General features: G+C 44.8%; 1 protein-coding gene across 2 annotated transcripts in view; it reads left to right on the top strand.

The window, feature by feature from the left end:
- LOC140391637 (uncharacterized) overlaps nt 1-17,295 on the top strand; it is a 108,860-nt gene that overhangs the window by 8,981 nt on the left and 82,584 nt on the right. The window contains exons 1-3 of one of the 2 annotated variants that reach the window (XM_072476324.1): nt 351-704; nt 5,621-5,681; nt 10,665-10,749. In XM_072476324.1, coding sequence (XP_072332425.1) covers nt 5,636-5,681; nt 10,665-10,749 — 131 coding nt within the window. In that variant the 5' untranslated portion in view covers nt 351-704; nt 5,621-5,635. Of the gene's footprint in view, nt 1-350; nt 705-5,620; nt 5,682-10,664; nt 10,750-17,295 lie in introns of those variants that run through there. The other variant, XM_072476322.1, reaches the window with a different exon arrangement.

Consider the following 17,295-nt stretch of genomic DNA (forward strand, 5'->3'; position numbering starts at 1 on the left):
CCCACTGCTGGTATGAGGCAAGGGAGCAGGGTGTCCTTCTGAGGAATTGAACTAAAGACAAGAGCATTAGACTGGGATGACCAGTTAGAATAGTGCATTATGGACATGAATTTGGGTTGCAGGGAGTGAACAAAGAGATGGGCAAAGCATGGCGAGAGGGGGAGGGGTGGCTATTGGGACTGGTTCTTTGCACAAAGGATGCTGGGAGGCAGAGGCCCAGAGGAAGGAAAGGAATGTGTAATGAACCTATCAGAATCCGTGGCAGTTAGATTATATGACCAGGTCAAGGAAAGGGCCTATCGGAAATATGTGGAACTTGATTCTGCATGAATGTAAACTAAAGACCACATGTGTTGCCTCCTTTTGTCTCACTCGCTCTGGAAGTTTCAAGAGACATGGGTCTCCTGCCTTCATCAGAGGGAGTGTAAGCTTGCAAGCTATTTGAAATAAACTAAAGGAATTTCTAAATCCGAACTCAGCCTTTTGATTGAGACCAGACGGGACAGAAAGAACTCCTTTCATCATTTGGTGGCAGCAGAGGGATTTCTACAGGCGACCACCGGTCATCTGCGAAATTAGAATTAAAACTGATCTCAGACAGAGAGAGGGGAAATGGGCCCATGTCGGTTTTCCTCTGTCTCATAGTCTGATGAAGTTTAATCACTCGCACATGGTCAGGTAAGGTCGTCTCGACGAAATCAAAGGTCAGTCTGGCGGATTAGAAAACTAATTTCAATTGATACAAGTACGATTGAGGGCTATTTAACTGAGTGAATTCGAGGGGACAATTCTGCTAGGGCTGAGGGAATGTGCCTCGGAATTCATTTTGCATGTTGAAAATTAAAATCGGTTGTATTGAATTACACTTTAATTCGGTTAAGCTTTTTTAATGGGTTGAGGAAATGTTACAGACAATTCAGTTAAGACCACTGAGGGAATGTTCTGGAGACAATTCAACGCCGTACAATTAGAATTGATTAAAGTTGGATTTTGTTAGGGGGAGATATGTCTTATGAGTGAAAAAGTTGGGAGATGAATGGCCACTAGGGGGAACCCGAGACTTGGAAAATTCAGAACCGTATTGGAAAAGAGAAGATTTAAGGAATGTTAACTTTATTTACAGTTTTGAAGAAGGAAAAAACGTGCAAATTCAAAGTTTATTGTCTAGTTGGTTGAAATGAATGAAAGTATAATGATTTGAATTCCTTTTGTTTGAGTGGAGATCTCGGTGGATGAATGAGTGTGTGTTTAATAAAAATTTGTGAACTTCCTCTGGTATTCCTAGTTTTAAAATGTTGTGTTTTGCAAAACGAAGTTGCACATCAATTAGGTGGTATACAGGGGCAGTTAAATTGAGATTTAAAATGGGGTAAGTATTTGAAAGTTCTTTAGAAAATCAGTAATAATGATTAACATTGTGGAAGTTATTTAGAACACAATTCTCAGGAAGTAAACAAAAAGCAAAATCAAAATGTATAAATTGGGATTTGTAAATGATTGGTTGAACTCTGCATAGTCTTGGTTGGTTAAAAAAGAATCCGAGAACAAAGGAATCTGAAATTGAAATGCGAAGACTAGGCATTCGGTGAATTGAGGCCATGTGCTCCTTTATTAGAGGCAGCCATGATGTACCTACATTTAAAATATTTTGTTCTGTGTTCCAAATTTGTAGAGATTTCAATATTTTCTCTGTAAACTCACTACACATCAAATTTAAGATTCAGGGATTTTCATATGGCAAAGACTTTGGATTTTTAACTTTATTTTAAGATTACACGGGGGAAAGGAAGATCCCAGTAGAAATGAAGAAAGCCATTTTAGAGATGCCCAAACCCCAGACCGTAAGAGGGGTTAGGCAAGTACTGGGGACTATTCGACTACTGTAGGGCCTTGGTGTATAAGCACTCAGAACTTGAGGGGACGCTGCAAGCACTGACCCCAGGGGGGTAGGCCGTCCTGAGAGCAGGTAGAATGGGGACTGTAGCAGGATATCGCTTTCCAGAAAAAATTAATTAAAACATGCCCTCGCGTTATATTGGGATAGTGGAGAGGGGCATTGTGGCAGTAAGGGGCTAGAAACATGGGGACCAATGAGGCCAGTATTAGGAGGTAGTCCGTGGAAGTGATATGGCACAGCTCCACTGGGTCTTAGTGCCTGCTGTGTTGCAAGAAAGGCACTAGCAGAAGAAATGTAGTTTAGAATTTAACTACATTGCAGGCAGAGCTTTAGGGAATAAAGATATGGGACCGGAGCTTAGATTAGGAGTATTACTTGCAGTATCAGGAAATGAGAATCTGATGGCAGGGTAAGATTAATAAAAATTAAGATATTAAAACCAATTGATAATGTAAAGGAAATAAGGAAAGCAAACCTAGCAATAGAAAGAATGACAGGGTTAATCAGCACACAATCCAGGGAGATGATACAGGCAGTAAAAGAAATAGCCCTTGACCCAAGGTGCCAAATGCGAGCTGGAGATGATCAAAGAGTTAGAATAGCACGGAATCATTCAAGAAGTCACATATGCATCGACGAATAGCCCACTTCAGGTAGTTAGCAAGCATGTTGGTACACTTAGAATGGTAACGAATTATAAAGCATTAAATAAGGTTACAAAAAGAAAAAAAGAGAAGGATAAACGGTATTTAATAAATCCACGAAGTAATTGGAGATGATGATCAGGGGACACGTTGAAAGAGTGACCAAAATTATTAGAACAGTTAATGCAGCAGGGTTAAAGATAGGGTTAAAGAAATGCCAGATTGGCAGGAGGGTAGTCGGTGTCAAGGGCAGGTGGGGAAGCCAGTGTTGGGATGAGAGAGAAAGCTGCTAGAATTGCAGTGCCTGTTTCACGAAACGGGGGTAAGCAAATCATGGGAATTTTGGGGGTATTTGAGACCAGTAGTGGAAGACTTTGGTCTTTCTGCTAGACCTATTTATGAAACTTTTAAAAGGGGATTTTAGGTGGACCAGTGAAGAACAAAGAGAATTATAGCACAGGAACAGGCCCTTCGGCCCTCCCAGCCTGCGCCGATCCAGATCCTTTATCTAAATCTGTCACCTATTTTCCAAGGATCTACTTCCTTCTGTTCCCCGCTGTTTATATATCTGTCACGATTCATCTTAAATTATGCTATCGTGCCCGCCTCTACCACCTCCGCTGGCAAAGTGTTCCAGGCACCCACCACCCTCTGCGTAAAAACTTTCCACTCACATCTCCCTTAAACTTTCCCCCTCTCGCCTGGAAATCGTGACACCTTGTAATTGACACCCCCACTCTTGGAAAAAGTTTGTTGCTATCCACCCTGTCCATATCTCTTGATTTGTCCTACTTTCTCGATATTGCTCCAAAGCGTCATCAGTTTTAAGTCGCCTAGATCTTATGTATGCTTCCTTTTTCATCTTGGCTAGTCTCACAATTCCACCCGTCATCCATGGTTCACTAATCTTGCCATTTCTATCCCTGATTTTCTCAGGTACATGTCTGTCCTGCACTCTAATCAACCTTTCCTCAAAGACTCCCACATTTCAAATGTGGATTTACCCTTAAGCAGCTGCTCCCAATCCACATTCCCTAGCTCCTGCCGAAGAGGCGGTTGGACCAGTTAAAAACAGCTGTAGCAACATCTGGGCCATTAGAGGAGAGACATGAAGAGGACGATTTGAGCATTAAATTTGATTTGTATGCAAATAGATATGGTATGGCGCTTGTTAATCATAGTACTCCAACATCTATCAAACATTGACAGGAAATTGATCAAGGGCTGAACAAAAGTTTTCGGACATTGCAAAATGTTTGGCAGCTTGATGCCACGGCGGGAAATTTGTAACCAAGCAGCAAACAATATTGCATTGGAGAGTAATAGTTATTACGGACGAAATGTCCTGTAAGTTGTTAGGGACTGTTATGTATGGATTCAATTGGGTTGTAACCCCAAAAGTTGACTGTATTGAATGTGCAAGTGGTGTTATTGCAAAGTAGAAAAACAAACAAACAAATAATGGCAAGTATACACTCCATGCTGTAAGAAAAATGATAACGGACAAAGGGGATTTGAAGAAAACTTGAGTATTGTCTCATGTAAACCGGGGCTGGCAGACTACATGGTTCAGTACAATGTTAGACATTGGTGTGAGGAAGTCAGGAATAAAAACAGGATTGATTGAAGCTTCTGCAGTTCATAAAGCAAGATGAGTCGGTGGATAGTACATGATATTATAATTTACCATTCCAAATGTGAAACGCACAGCACTTCCTACAAAAAAAAATAATACCAGTGAGGGATGAAAACATTTTTGGTCGCTGATGGACTGAGTTGTGTGCTGTTTCTAAGGGACATGAGGAAGCTTTTACGGTGCTGCTACCCCAAGGTAATCAGATGCCTTGGAGGTAGTGGAACACACGGATATAGCTATTGTGTTACCTTCCTGAGTAGCGACAGCTATGGTTCACGGTGATTGGACTTGAAGCAAGAACAATACAAAGAGTCGATCGCCACTGGTCTGCGGGGTGGATGAATGTACAGTTGATTTCCGTGCACAATTTACAAATCACGACATGTACACACATGATAAGGATCGAGGATAGCTGCTAGTCAGTATGACTAGAAGGGGGAGATAAATCCTACAGTAGGATTCAGCTCAAGCTCTCATAGCTCGGTCATGGGGTTTTACCTGATGCTTGGATTGATAATACTTGTCATTATAATTGTATATTGTATAATCATTGGATGCCTTTATATGTGCTGTAAGATGACTGGCTCGGATGATGCCAATTTTACATGGCATTTGAACATAACCATCCTATTACAGCACCTTTTTCAAGTGTAGCCGGGAGCTGCGGATACACAGCGGCATTTTTACATTAGATTCAACCAATGACAAAACAAACTAGCCACAAATGTGTTCAATGCATTTTGAAATACAATGCTGTGACTCAGTGCCAATATATTAGTGTGTATATATAATACTGTTCTGCCATGTGGTTTAGCTCACTGGGCTAGACAGCTTTGTGATGCAGAACAAGGCCAGCAATTCCCGTACCCGCTTACCCGAAAAGGCGCTGGAATGTGGCGACGGGCTTTTCACAGTAACTTCATACTTGTGACAATAAAAGGTTATAGGGCAGCATGGTAGCACAGTGGTTAGCATAGTTGCTTCACAGCTCCAGGGTCCCAGGTTCGATTCCCGGCTTGGGTCACTGTCTGTGCGGAGTCAACACGTTCTCCCCCTGTCTGGGTGGGTTTCTTCTGGGTGCTCCGGTTTCCTCCCTCAGTCCTAAGATGTGCAGGTTAGGTGGATTGACCATGCTAAATTGCCCTTAGGTTAGGTTAGGTGGGGTTACTGGGCCACGGGTGTGTGGGCTTAAGTGGGGTGCTCTTTCCAAGAGCCGGTACCGATTCGATGGGCCAAATGGCCTCCTCCTGCACTAAATTCTATGATTCTATGTAACACAATGGTACATGTGAAATTTGTACTTTATATCAGATTATCCCGTTATCATGTTTTTCCAAAATGAAAGCAGCACCCTTTTTTGGCAAATAGTGCTCATAAATTAATTTATTTTACTAGTCTATCAGTATAAAAATGAAATGTTTGTTTATTTTTGTTTATTTTTAGCATTTTCGTAAAAGGATGAAGAATCCAAAGAAGGCTGGAATGTGGAAAGATGTAATTAAAGGTAATGTTGGAATGAAAGGGCATCACAGGAAAGACGTGATTTGATTGGCCAATAGAGAAACTGTGTTACAACTCACTGTATTCCTATTTATAACTTGCTTTCAGACAGAGGTGATGAGAGATTTTTTTTTAAAGTTTATAAAATAATTAAGGTTTAAAAACCAAATTAAAAACAAGTTAAATAATATAGACATGGAGAGTCAGGTGATGTGTTCCTGCATGAAGTGGGAGCTGGTGGACCCCAGTGAACACGTCTGTCGTAATTGTTGGTTGCTTGATGAACTGTGGCTCAGTTGATGAGCTGCAGTCTGAGCTTCGGACACTGACACATCCGGGAAGGGGAGAGGTACCTGGACACTGTATTCCAGGAGGCAGTTGCACCTCTTAGAATAACTAACTAACTTAAATTCGGCCAGTGGTCAGGGACAGGAAGATCTGACTGCAAGTAAAGCAGGTAGAGGCATCCAAGTGGTAGGGTTGCAGGAGCCTCAGCCTTTATCCCTGTCCAACAGGTTTGAGATTCTTGATCCCTGTGTGGACAGGACTGGAGACTGCAGGGAGGATGAGCAAACTGACCACAGCACCAGGCTACAGGGAGCCATTCAAGTGGGGGGAGAAAAAAGAAATGTCGTATAGGGGATAGTATAGTTAGGAGCATTGAAACTGTTCTCTTGTGACCAGGATCAAGTATCCCGAAGGTTGTGTTGCCTACCTGGTGCTCGGGTTCAGGATATCTCATCTGGGCTGCAAAGATACTTAGAGTGGGAGGGTAATGATCCCGTTGGTCCATGTTGGTACTAATGACATAAGTAGAACAAGGATAGAGGTTCTGCAAGTAGAACAAGGATAGAGGTTCTGCTAAGCGGGTATGAACAGCTAGGGGCTAAATTAAAAAGCCGAACCAAAAAGGTAATAATCTCTGGATTACTACCGGAGCCACAAGCTAATTGGCACAGGGTCAATAAGATTAAGGAGGTAAATGCGTGGCTCAAAGATTGGTGTGGGAGAAATGGGTTTGAATTCGTGGGACATTGGCACCAATACTGGAGAAGAGGAGGGGACCTGTACCGAAGGGACAGTCTTTATCTGAATCATGCTGGGTCCAGAGTCCGAGGAAATCACCTAACTAGGAGTGTAGATAGGGCTTTAAACTAAATAGTTTTCTTTGTTTTGGGGGGGGGGGGGGGGGGGGGGGGGGTCAGTTGTAGGAAAAACTAGAAATCCCAATTTAAAGGAGGTAAGAGTGCAGGTTAGCAATGTGGCGGATGGTTACCAGAAAATAAAAGTGAGAGACAGAACAGGTGAATGTCTTTATGCACCAAGGAATTATAGAAGAGTAAGGAAATCTAACAAAACAAATTTAAAAGCTTTATATCTAAATGCAAGAAACATTCATAACAAACTTAATGAGCTAACGCCGTAAATAGAAACAAAAGGTTAAGACTTGGTGGGGAATACTGAAACCTGGTTCCAGGGAGACCAGGTCTGGGAATTGATTATCCAAGGGTACGCAGTATTTCGGAAAGATAGGGTGAAAGGAAAAGGAGGTGGCGTAGCCCTGCTGGTGAGGAAAGGGATCAGTGCTGGAATGAGAAATGATACCTAAGCACCAGAGATCAAGATGTCGAATCAGTCTGGTTAGAAATAAGAAATAACAAAGGGAAGAAGTCCTTGGTAGGAGTAATCTATAGGTCCCCAAACAGTAGTTCTACAATGAGGCACAGTATAAACCAGGAAATACAGGGAGCTTGCAAGAAAGGTATGGCAATAAAAATGGGTGATTTTAATATGCACGTAGACTGGGGGAATCAAATTGGCAAGGTTAGCCTGGAGGCAGAGTTCATTGAACGCATTAAAGATTGTTTCCTGGAACAGCATGTTGGGGACCAACCAGGGAGGCGGCTACTCTCAATTTGGCATTTTGTAATGAAGAGGGATTAATTAATGACCTCATAGTTGAGGATCCACTACGGAGTAGTGACCATAGTATGGTAGAATTCAAGATTCAGTTTGGGGGCGAGAAAGTGGAATCCCACACTAGTGTTCTGGGATTAAACAAAGGAAGTTGCATAGGCTTGAGGAGAGATTTGGCCCTTATAAGACTGGGCAGGAAGGCTAAAAGATAGGACAGCTGAAGAGCAATGGCAGTTGTTTCAGGAGATACTCCTTTTTTCACAACTAAAATATATCCCAGGGAAGAGGGATAAAAAACATCCTTGGCTAAACAAGGTCAAGGACATTATTAAGACAAAAACTAAGATATATCATATTGCAAAGGCTAGTGGCAGCTGGAAGATTGGGAAACTTTCAAACATAAACAAAGAGATACTAAAAAAGTAATTAAAAAAGCTACGGTAAATTATGAAAAAAACCTAGCACAGAATATCAAAAAGGATAGCAAAAGCTTTTACAGGTACATAAAAGGGAAGAGACTCACTCAGGTGAATGTTGGTCCCTTGGAAGATGAAACTGGTGAGTTAGTAATGGGGGACACAGAAATGGCAGAGATGCTAAATCAATACTTTGCCCCAGTTTTCACGGTGGAGGACACTAGTACCATTCCTATAGGAATGGGCAATTTAGAGATAATAGAAAGGGTGGAACGTGGAACAATCAGCATCAATAGGGAAATGGTACTCATAAAGTTCCCCAACCCCCTGAATGTTCGATGTGATCCAATTCTTAAAGGTGCATAATGAATAATGCCCATGAATTGTAGAATCCCTCCATCCTTCCGCTCAGTTCAAATTTCACCTTTTCAAGCGTCAAGAATTCCAGCACGTCCCACCGCCACGCCAGGGCACAGGGTGGAGTGGTTGATCTCCACCCTAACAGGATCTGTCTTTGGGCGATCAACGAGGTGAAGGCTGCACTATCTGCCTCCGCGCTCGTTTCCAACCCCGGCTGGTCCGACACACCGAATATGGCCTCCCGAGAGCCCAGGTCCAGTTTCACATGCACCACTTTAAAGATTACCCTAAACAGCTCCTTCCAGTAATCCTCCAGCTTTGGACAGGACCAAAACATATGAACGTGGTTTGCCCCCCCCCCCCCCCCTCCTTCTACCCACTCAAAGAACCAGCTCATCCTCTCCCTTGTGAGGTGCGCTCTATACACCACCTTCAGCTGTATCAGCCCCAACCTCGCACACGAGGTGGAGGCATTCACCCTCCGGAGCACCTCACACCAGAACCCCTCCTCCATTCCCTCTCCCAACTCTTCCTCCCACTTTGTCTTGATCCCTTCTAGTGGCGCCTTCTCCTCCTCCAAAATAGCCCCGTAAACCGCCGATACTACCCCCTTCTCCAGTCACCCTGCCGTCAGCACCTCCTCCAGCAATGTGGAAGCTGGCTCTACTGGGAAGCTCTATCTCCTTTCTGGCACAATCTCAAACCTGCATGTATCTAAATATTTCCCCCAGCTCCAGCCTATACTTCGCTCCCAGCTCCTTCAATCCCGCAAAATGACCCTCAAGAAACAACTCTTTTAGTGTCCTAATTCCTTTCTCCTCCCATCTCCGAAAATTTCCATCTCACTTCCCTGGCTCAAATCTATGGTTTCCCCCGAATCGTTATTTCCCTTGACCCTGCCCCAACCCAGTGCTGTCGAAACTGCCTCCGAATTCTAAACAAAGCTATTACTACCGGACTCCCTGAGTATCTCCCCGGGGCCGTCTGGAGTGGCGCTGTCGCTAGCGCCTTCAATTCCGACCCCCTACCCAAACTCCCCTCCATTCTGACCCATTGGGAGTCAACCCCTCTGACCCAGCATCATATATGTTTCTATAGCAAAATTTGCAGATGACATAAAATAGATGGGACAGTAAGTTGCAAAATAGGTGGGACAGTAAGTTGCAATGAGGAAATAAGAACCTTACAAATGGACATAGATAAGTTAGGAGAGTGGGCCAAAATGTGGCAGGTGGAGTTTAACGTGGATAGGTGTGAGGTCTTGCATTTTGGTCAAAGACTGGAGATCTAAATGGGAGATACTTCAGGGTGCACTGATGCAGAGGGATCTGGGTGTCCTCTTGCATGAGTCACAGAAAATGGCATGCAGGTGCAGCAGATGATAAGGAAAGCAAATGGAATGTTGGCATTTATAGCAAAAGAAATTGAGGATAAAGGTAAGGAAGTGTTGCAACTATACAAGGCATTGGTAAGACTGCACCTGGAGTATTGTGCACAGTTTTGCTCCCCTTATTTGAGGAAAGATGTAGTTTCATTGGAGGCAGTTCAGAGAAGGTTCACTAGGTTGATTCCAGAGAGGAGGGGTTTGTCGTATGAGGAGATATTGAAGTTTAGGCCTATACTCTGGAGTTTAAAAGAATGAGGGGAGATCTAATTGAGGTATACAAGATGCTAAAAGGTATGGATAAAGTAGACATGGAGCTGATACTTCCTCTTGTGGGGCATTCTGAAACGGGAGGTCAGAATCTTAAACTAAGAGATAGCAAATTTAAAACCGATTTGAGGAAAAACTACTTCTCCCAAAGGGTTGTGAATCTGTGGAATTCTCTACCAGAGTGGTGGATGCAGGGACAGTGAGTAAATTTAAGGAGGAGTTGGACAGATTTTTAATTGGTAATGGGTTATGGAGAAAGGACAGTACAGTGGAGTTGAGGATAGGATGGGGTCAGCAATGATCATACTGAAGGTGTTTGGGCTCGGGAGGTATAAATTGCCTACTCCTGCTTCTAGGTCATGTGTTCTAGGGAGGAGATGCTGTGGCTGATTTTGCAATCCAGCTCTTGGTCTGTAGCATTTTAGGTAGCGGATGAGGAACATATCAGCCATGATAGAATGGTGGAGCAGACGCGATGGGCTGAATGGCCTAATTAGGCTCCTATATCTTATGAACATATGAATGAAAGTTTGACAAGTTTGCAACCAATATTGGAGATTAAAACATTTGCATAGTTTTTGATGATTCTGACATTTCTCCCGATGATTCTGACATTTGTCTATTTTACTCTCTGCCTTAGAATCAACTGAAACAGAGCAAGAGATGGAAACTGACAAATTTGTGTCCTTCCCTAAATATAAACATGGTTTTAATAGAAAGAAAAAGTAAGTTTTAAATTTTCAAATATGGTCTAAAAAAATATCGAAGTGTATGCTATATACTGTTCTCATGCAAAAATCAGACAGCTCAATGGAACAATTTTCAATATTTATTTGGTGACTTCAGTCAAAGGACAACCACTTTCAGGTTGTGGATGTAATAATGGGGCAGTGCAATCATCAATAACTTGCATTTACAGAGCACCATGAAGCACATGTAGCTTTCAAATTGTGAAAACAAATGTTTCTATATTGTACTTTCCTGAAGGAATATTGCAGAGAAAATGATTCTGCAGATGTGCAACTTTTCTGTTGCCGGCAGGAGGCTAGTTTTTGTCCAAACTAGCATTATGCAAACAAGATAGCAAATACGTCAAACTTTTCTCCCTTTAGAATCCTTGATTCAAGGTAAAATTAAAGACAAGTCATTGGCAAATTTTACTAGCTTTTTGAAAAAACAAAACTTGTATGGATTTTCAGAGTATTTAGTCAGATGTCTCACTAAGCTTGTCAGAAAAATAAATGTGTATTACATACAAGGGAACATGAGTACACTGAAAGTTAGTTGATGGGCAAAACCCCCCAAAGATTTTAGGTAAATGGGTATTGATTTGATGAGAGAAGACTTGGAAATAGTGCATTCCACGGAACAAGGCAAGCTCTACTTTTATTTTTGTTGTAGATATATGATTTACACTTGGTCAAAAAGACATAATCTTGAAATTTGTTGATATTAAAGTAGAAGGTATGACATCGCAAGAGGAACTATAGATTTCAGAAAGAGATGGGCAATTTAGCAGTGTCTTCAGCAACTCTGATCCCGACAAGATAGGAAAGGGTGCAATAGTGAATTACCCAAAAGTAAGAGGGGATAAAATCCCTGGCCTGATGGATTCCGTCCACACATGTTAAAATAAATTGGGGCAGAGTTAGGGAAGAGCTAGCAGAGGCACTATTATATATAAAATACCATTAGAAGCTGGAATAATGCCATACGTCTAGCAGACAACTAATCTGATTCCTATGTTTGAAAACTGTTTAAGGACAATTTCAAGGAACAATAAGCAATTAGGTTAACTTCAGTAGTAAGAAAAGATAATGGAATCCTTACTCAAAGACAGTGGTATCGTAGTAATCTGGAAATCTAGGCTAATGCTCTGGGGATATGGGTTCAAATCCCTCCAGGACAGCTAGTACAATTTTAAATTCAATCTGGAATATAAACGTAGTCCAAGTAATGGTGACCATGAAATTTGTCATAACCCCCAAGATGAAACCGTTATGGATCTCCCTGTGGGACTCATGGAATATGAGCTTCCCAGATAGGGGGTGGAGGCCACCCACCTGAGGCTCGCTATAAACTAAGGCCTGGTGGTGTTGTGTCCTCCCAGCAAGGACTGTACTGGGAGTGACATGCTGCCTTGAGCAGGATTTGTAAATCGTTTAAATAAAGTTATGTTCATTTACCATCAGCTTTCTCTGAGTGATTATACTGGTGAGAAGAGTTAAAGGAAACTCGGACTTGCCCTTGATTCCCCTAGCCGGCGGACGTTCGCAGCGTGGGACGTAGCATAGCAATTTAAGATGTCGTTATTCGGAATGTTGAAAGCTTTGATGCAGGTCTGAAAGATTGGAACCAGTATATGGAACACATGAGATACGTTTCCCAGGCAAATGGGATTTTGGCAGAAGACTGAGAGGAGGTCCTCCTGACCGCCTGTGGAGCCGAGATGTTTGGGATCACAGAGTCTGACTTACCTGGCTGCACCACCAGATCTTTTGATGAGCTGGTCGCTATGATTTCGGAACACTATGATCCCAGTTCCTCTAATTATGCAATTGCTAAATCCACGATACTTAGAACGGATAGACAATAGTAAAATTTATGAGCAACATTTATTTCCGTACAATTCCAATACCCCTCCACTCCCCTAAGGGTCTCCTTCCCCGACCTGCACCTAGGTCGGGGATTTTATACTGTTGGGACCCTGCCATCTTAAAGGAGAAGTTCATGTTCCGGGGAGAGCATGGGAAACCATATTGTTCTGATCCAGGGACCTGCATTGGGGTTATAGCACTGCTCACCCCCCTGGAGTTCTCTGGCAACGTCCACAAGCATGGGCCAATGCGTCAGGCCTTTTGACCGTTTCGCATGTGGATGGTGTTCAGGCACAGACTTTGTGTATATCGGACGGGGAGCAGTGCTTGCGCGGCAAGCTTCTGGGCGGCAGCAGCATTGCTGGTGAGGTCATGAGAGCTGGCACGGGAGCTTCTGACACTGGCAGAATGTCCATCTCTGATCCCAAGTTGGAGCTAGGTGGTTCTTCGCTTGGCATTTCGGTGTCCTCCAGAATGATCTCTGGGGCAGTAGGGTGGCGCAGTTGGTTAGCACTGCGGCCTCATGGCGCCGAGGTCCCAGGTTCAATCCCGCCTCTGGGTCACTGTCCGTGTGGATTGCACATTCTCCCCGTGTTTGCATGGGTTTTGCCCCCATAACCCAAAAATGTCCAAGCTAGGTGGATTGGCCGCGCTAAATTGCTCAATTGGAAAAAATACACTAAATTTAAAAAAAAAAAAATGACCTCCGTATCCTCTACAACCGGCAGAGCTAGGGGCGGCGGTAAGAGAGGCGGCAGGGGTCACTGTGAAGACGATGGAGCCGGGATGTCCAAATCAATGGCAGGTACGGCTGGCGTAGCTGGCACGCAACTTTGGAGATGGTCCACGTGGCGATTAGACTCTCAGCCCTGTGTCCGTCCATGGCAAGAAAGCAGACCCATTTTTGCCAACACAAATGTCCGGGATCCAAGCCGCTGTTGCAAAGTTCCAGACATCAACTTCGACTCCTCAGGCAGAATCGCATAGTGGCCTGTGAAGGCCTGTGTCCACCTCGGTTTGGTCCTGAGCATGGTGGATTTTCCCGCAAATATCCGGAAAGAGGACAAAACGGGTGTGGAGGCCCCAACCCATCAACATCTCGGCTGACGATGCCTATTTTGGCATGCGGGGTTGTATGGTAACAGAACAAGAACCTTGCCAAGCAGGTCTGCAAGGAACCCGATGTTTTCTTCTTCATTCTGAACTTAAAAGTTTGCACCGCTCGCTTGGCCAACCCATTGGAAGCTGGGTGGATGGGGCGGTCCTCACATGACGGATCCTTTTGGCAGACGTGAATGCCACAAATTCTGCTCTCATAAACGCCACACCATTGTCTGATACCAATATACGTGTCTGCTGATAAGGTGCCAGTGTTTCTCTATGGTGGTCCGGACCTTCATTGCCTGTATCTTAAGGACCTCCATCCACTTGGAGTTTGCATTGATGAGAACCATTGCCACCAGAAAGCGGCCCTCAAAGTCTAATATGGAGGCGAGACTATGGATGCCCTGGCCATTCCCACGGGTGGAGTGGGGCTGCAGGAGGCAACTTCTGTGCCTAACACTGGATGTAGCGCAGGGCCACCTGCTCGATGGCTGCATCAATGCCGGGCCACCAAACTTAGCCCTGAGCTGACATTTTAATCTTGGGCACACCTGGCTCTCCATTGTGGAGGCCCATCGGGAGTGGGCTGCATCCACATTCGGGGACCACCATGCGGGTCCCCCAAAGGGGTGCGACGTCCTGTATGCTAAGTGCCTTTGTAGTATCAGCCTTCAGGTCTTACGGTAAGGCCTTGTACTGACCACCATGTGGCGGACGCAGGATAGCCGAGGGTCAGTCTGGGCCAGCCGTGGATGCGGGTCGCTGTGACCGGTAAAAATCCATAAAATGGAGGGTGGCAATGACCTTGCCGGCCGCTGCTGGTGTAGGTGGCCTCGTGGGCTGGATCAGACAGCTTACCGCGTCGGCATGGGGAATCTTTGTCCCGGAGCGGTGCTCCAAAACAGTCATATGCTGCGAGCAGCGATGCCTATCGCTTGATGCCGGCGGAATCAATGGGGAGAATTGCTTGTTCTTCCTTGAAGAGCCGTAGGAGGGGCTTGTGGTCTCCGAGAACGGTGAAGCGATGCCCATAGATGTATTGATGAAATTTCTTGGCTCCGAACACGACAACCAAATCCTCCTTCACGATCTGAGCATATTGCTTCTCTGTGTCAGCCAACATTCGTGAGGCAAAGGCGATGGGACGCTCGGACCCGTCGTCCATGGTGTGTAAGCATGCACCCATGGGATCGCTGAGGTCCTGGTGGTGGATGATGGGACACTGTTCACTCGCGCGGCGTTTGCTGTGTTATGAAGAGGAACAGTATTTGACCTATTTGGACCGCCCCGTATCTCATGATGGGCCGCAGGCTCAGGACTCGGCTGAGTCTGACGTTTTCAAGTCTCGGCAGAAAAGTGGCAGTGCAGCAGGAGAGACTTAGCCTGATACAGTTGAAGGTTCTTCAGAGCGCATATGACAGGGGCGAGGCTGAGCAGGTTCTTTGGGGTGGAAGACAGGTGTGGGATGTGCTCGGGGAGCCCAGCAAATCTCACCCACGTGTTCTGGGCGTACCCGGCGCTGGATGGGTTCTGGAGGGGTATTGCGAGGATGGTGTCTAAGGTGATGAACACCCGGGTTAAGCCGAGCTGGGAGTTAGCACTCTTTGGGGTATTGGACGAGCCGGGAGTGCAAGAGGCGAAAGAGGCCGGTATTCTGGCCTTTGCGTCCCTGGTAGCCAGGCGGAGGATTCTGCTACAGTGGAAAGATGCGAGGCCCCCGAGCGTGGAAGCCTGGATCAGCGACATGGCAGGATTCATTAAATTGGCGAGGGTAAAATTTGCCTTGAGAGGGTCTGTGCAAGGGTTCTTCAGGCGGTGGCAACCGTTCCTAGACTTTCTAGCGGAGCGTTAGGAGGTGGTCAACAGCAGCAGTAACCCGGAGGGGGGGGGGTACTTTGTGTTTTCTACTGTGTTTATTATTGCTTAATGGGGGGGGGGTTGTATATTGGGGGAATTTGTGATGTGGTTGTAAGATGTTTATTTATGTGTTCTTTGTTTTTCTTTTTTCTGTAATATGAAAATATGTAAAAATTTGAATAAAAATATTTCTTTTATAAAAAAAAAGAGGAACCATTATTGATGTCACCGACGGACTCATGGAATAAGAGCTCCCCAGATTTTGGGGGGGGGGGGGGTGGAGGCCGCCCATCTGAGGCTCATTATGAACTAAGATAAAAGCAGGCCCAAAACCCAGGGGTTGGTGTTGTCGAGCCCTCCCAGGAAGTACTGTACTGGGAGTGAAATTCTGCCTTGAACAGGGCTTTGTAAGCGGTTTAAATACCACCAGCTTCTTCTGAGTCATTAAAATTTATAATTGATTGTTTTAAAAAAACATCCAGTTCACTAACATAGAACAATACAGCGCAGTACAGGCCCTTCGGCCCACGATGTTGCACCGAAACAAAAGCCATCTAACCTACACTATGCCATTATCATCCATATGTTTATCCAATAAACTTTTAAATGCCCTCAATGTTGGCGAGTTCACTACTGTAGCAGGTAGGGCATTCCACGGCCTCACTACTCTTTGCGTAAAGAACCTACCTCTGACCTCTGTCCTATATCTATTACCCCTCAGTTTAAAGCTATGTCCCCTCGTGCCAGCCATTTCCATCCGCGGGAGAAGGCTCTCACTGTCCACCCTATCTAACCCCCTGATCATTTTGTATGCCTCTATTAAGTCTCCTCTTAACCTTCTTCTCTCCAACGAAAACAACCTCAAGTCCATCAGCCTTTCCTCATAAGATTTTCCCTCCATACCAGGCAACATCCTGGTAAATCTCCTCTGCACCCGCTCCAAAGCCTCCACGTCCTTCCTATAATGCGGTGACCAGAACTGTACGCAATACTCCAAATGCGGCCGAACCAGAGTTCTGTACAGCTGCAACATGACCTCCCGACTCCGGAACTCAATCCCTCTACCAATAAAGGCCAACACTCCATAGGCCTTCTTCACAACCCTATCAACCTGGGTGGCAACTTTCAGGGATCTATGTACATGGACACCTAGATCCCTCTGCTCATCCACACTTTCAAGAACTTTACCATTAGCCAAATATTCCGCATTCCTGTTATTCCTTCCAAAGTGAATCACCTCACACTTCTCTACATTAAACTCCATTTGCCACCTCTCAGCCCAGCTCTGCAGCTTATCTATATCCCTCTGTAACCTGCTACATCCTTCCACACTATCGACAACACCGCCGACTTTAGTATCGTCTGCAAATTTACTCACCCACCCTTCTGCGCCTTCCTCTAGGTCATTGATAAAAATGACAAACAGCAACAGCCCCAGAACAGATCCTTGTGGTACTCCACTTGTGACTGTACTCCATTCTGAACATTTCCCATCAACCACCACCCTCTGTCTTCTTTCAGCTAGCCAATTTCTGATCCACATCTCTAAATCACCCTCAATCCCCAGCCTTCGTATTTTCTGCAATAGCCTACCGTGGGGAACCTTATCAAACGCTTTGCTGAAATCCATACACACCACATCAACTGCTCTACCCTCGTCTACCTGTTCAGTCACCTTCTCAAAGAACTCAATAAGGTTTGTGAGGCATGACC

The sequence above is a fragment of the Scyliorhinus torazame genome, chromosome 15 (assembly GCF_047496885.1).
Source record: "Scyliorhinus torazame isolate Kashiwa2021f chromosome 15, sScyTor2.1, whole genome shotgun sequence".
Lineage (NCBI taxonomy): Eukaryota > Metazoa > Chordata > Chondrichthyes > Carcharhiniformes > Scyliorhinidae > Scyliorhinus > Scyliorhinus torazame.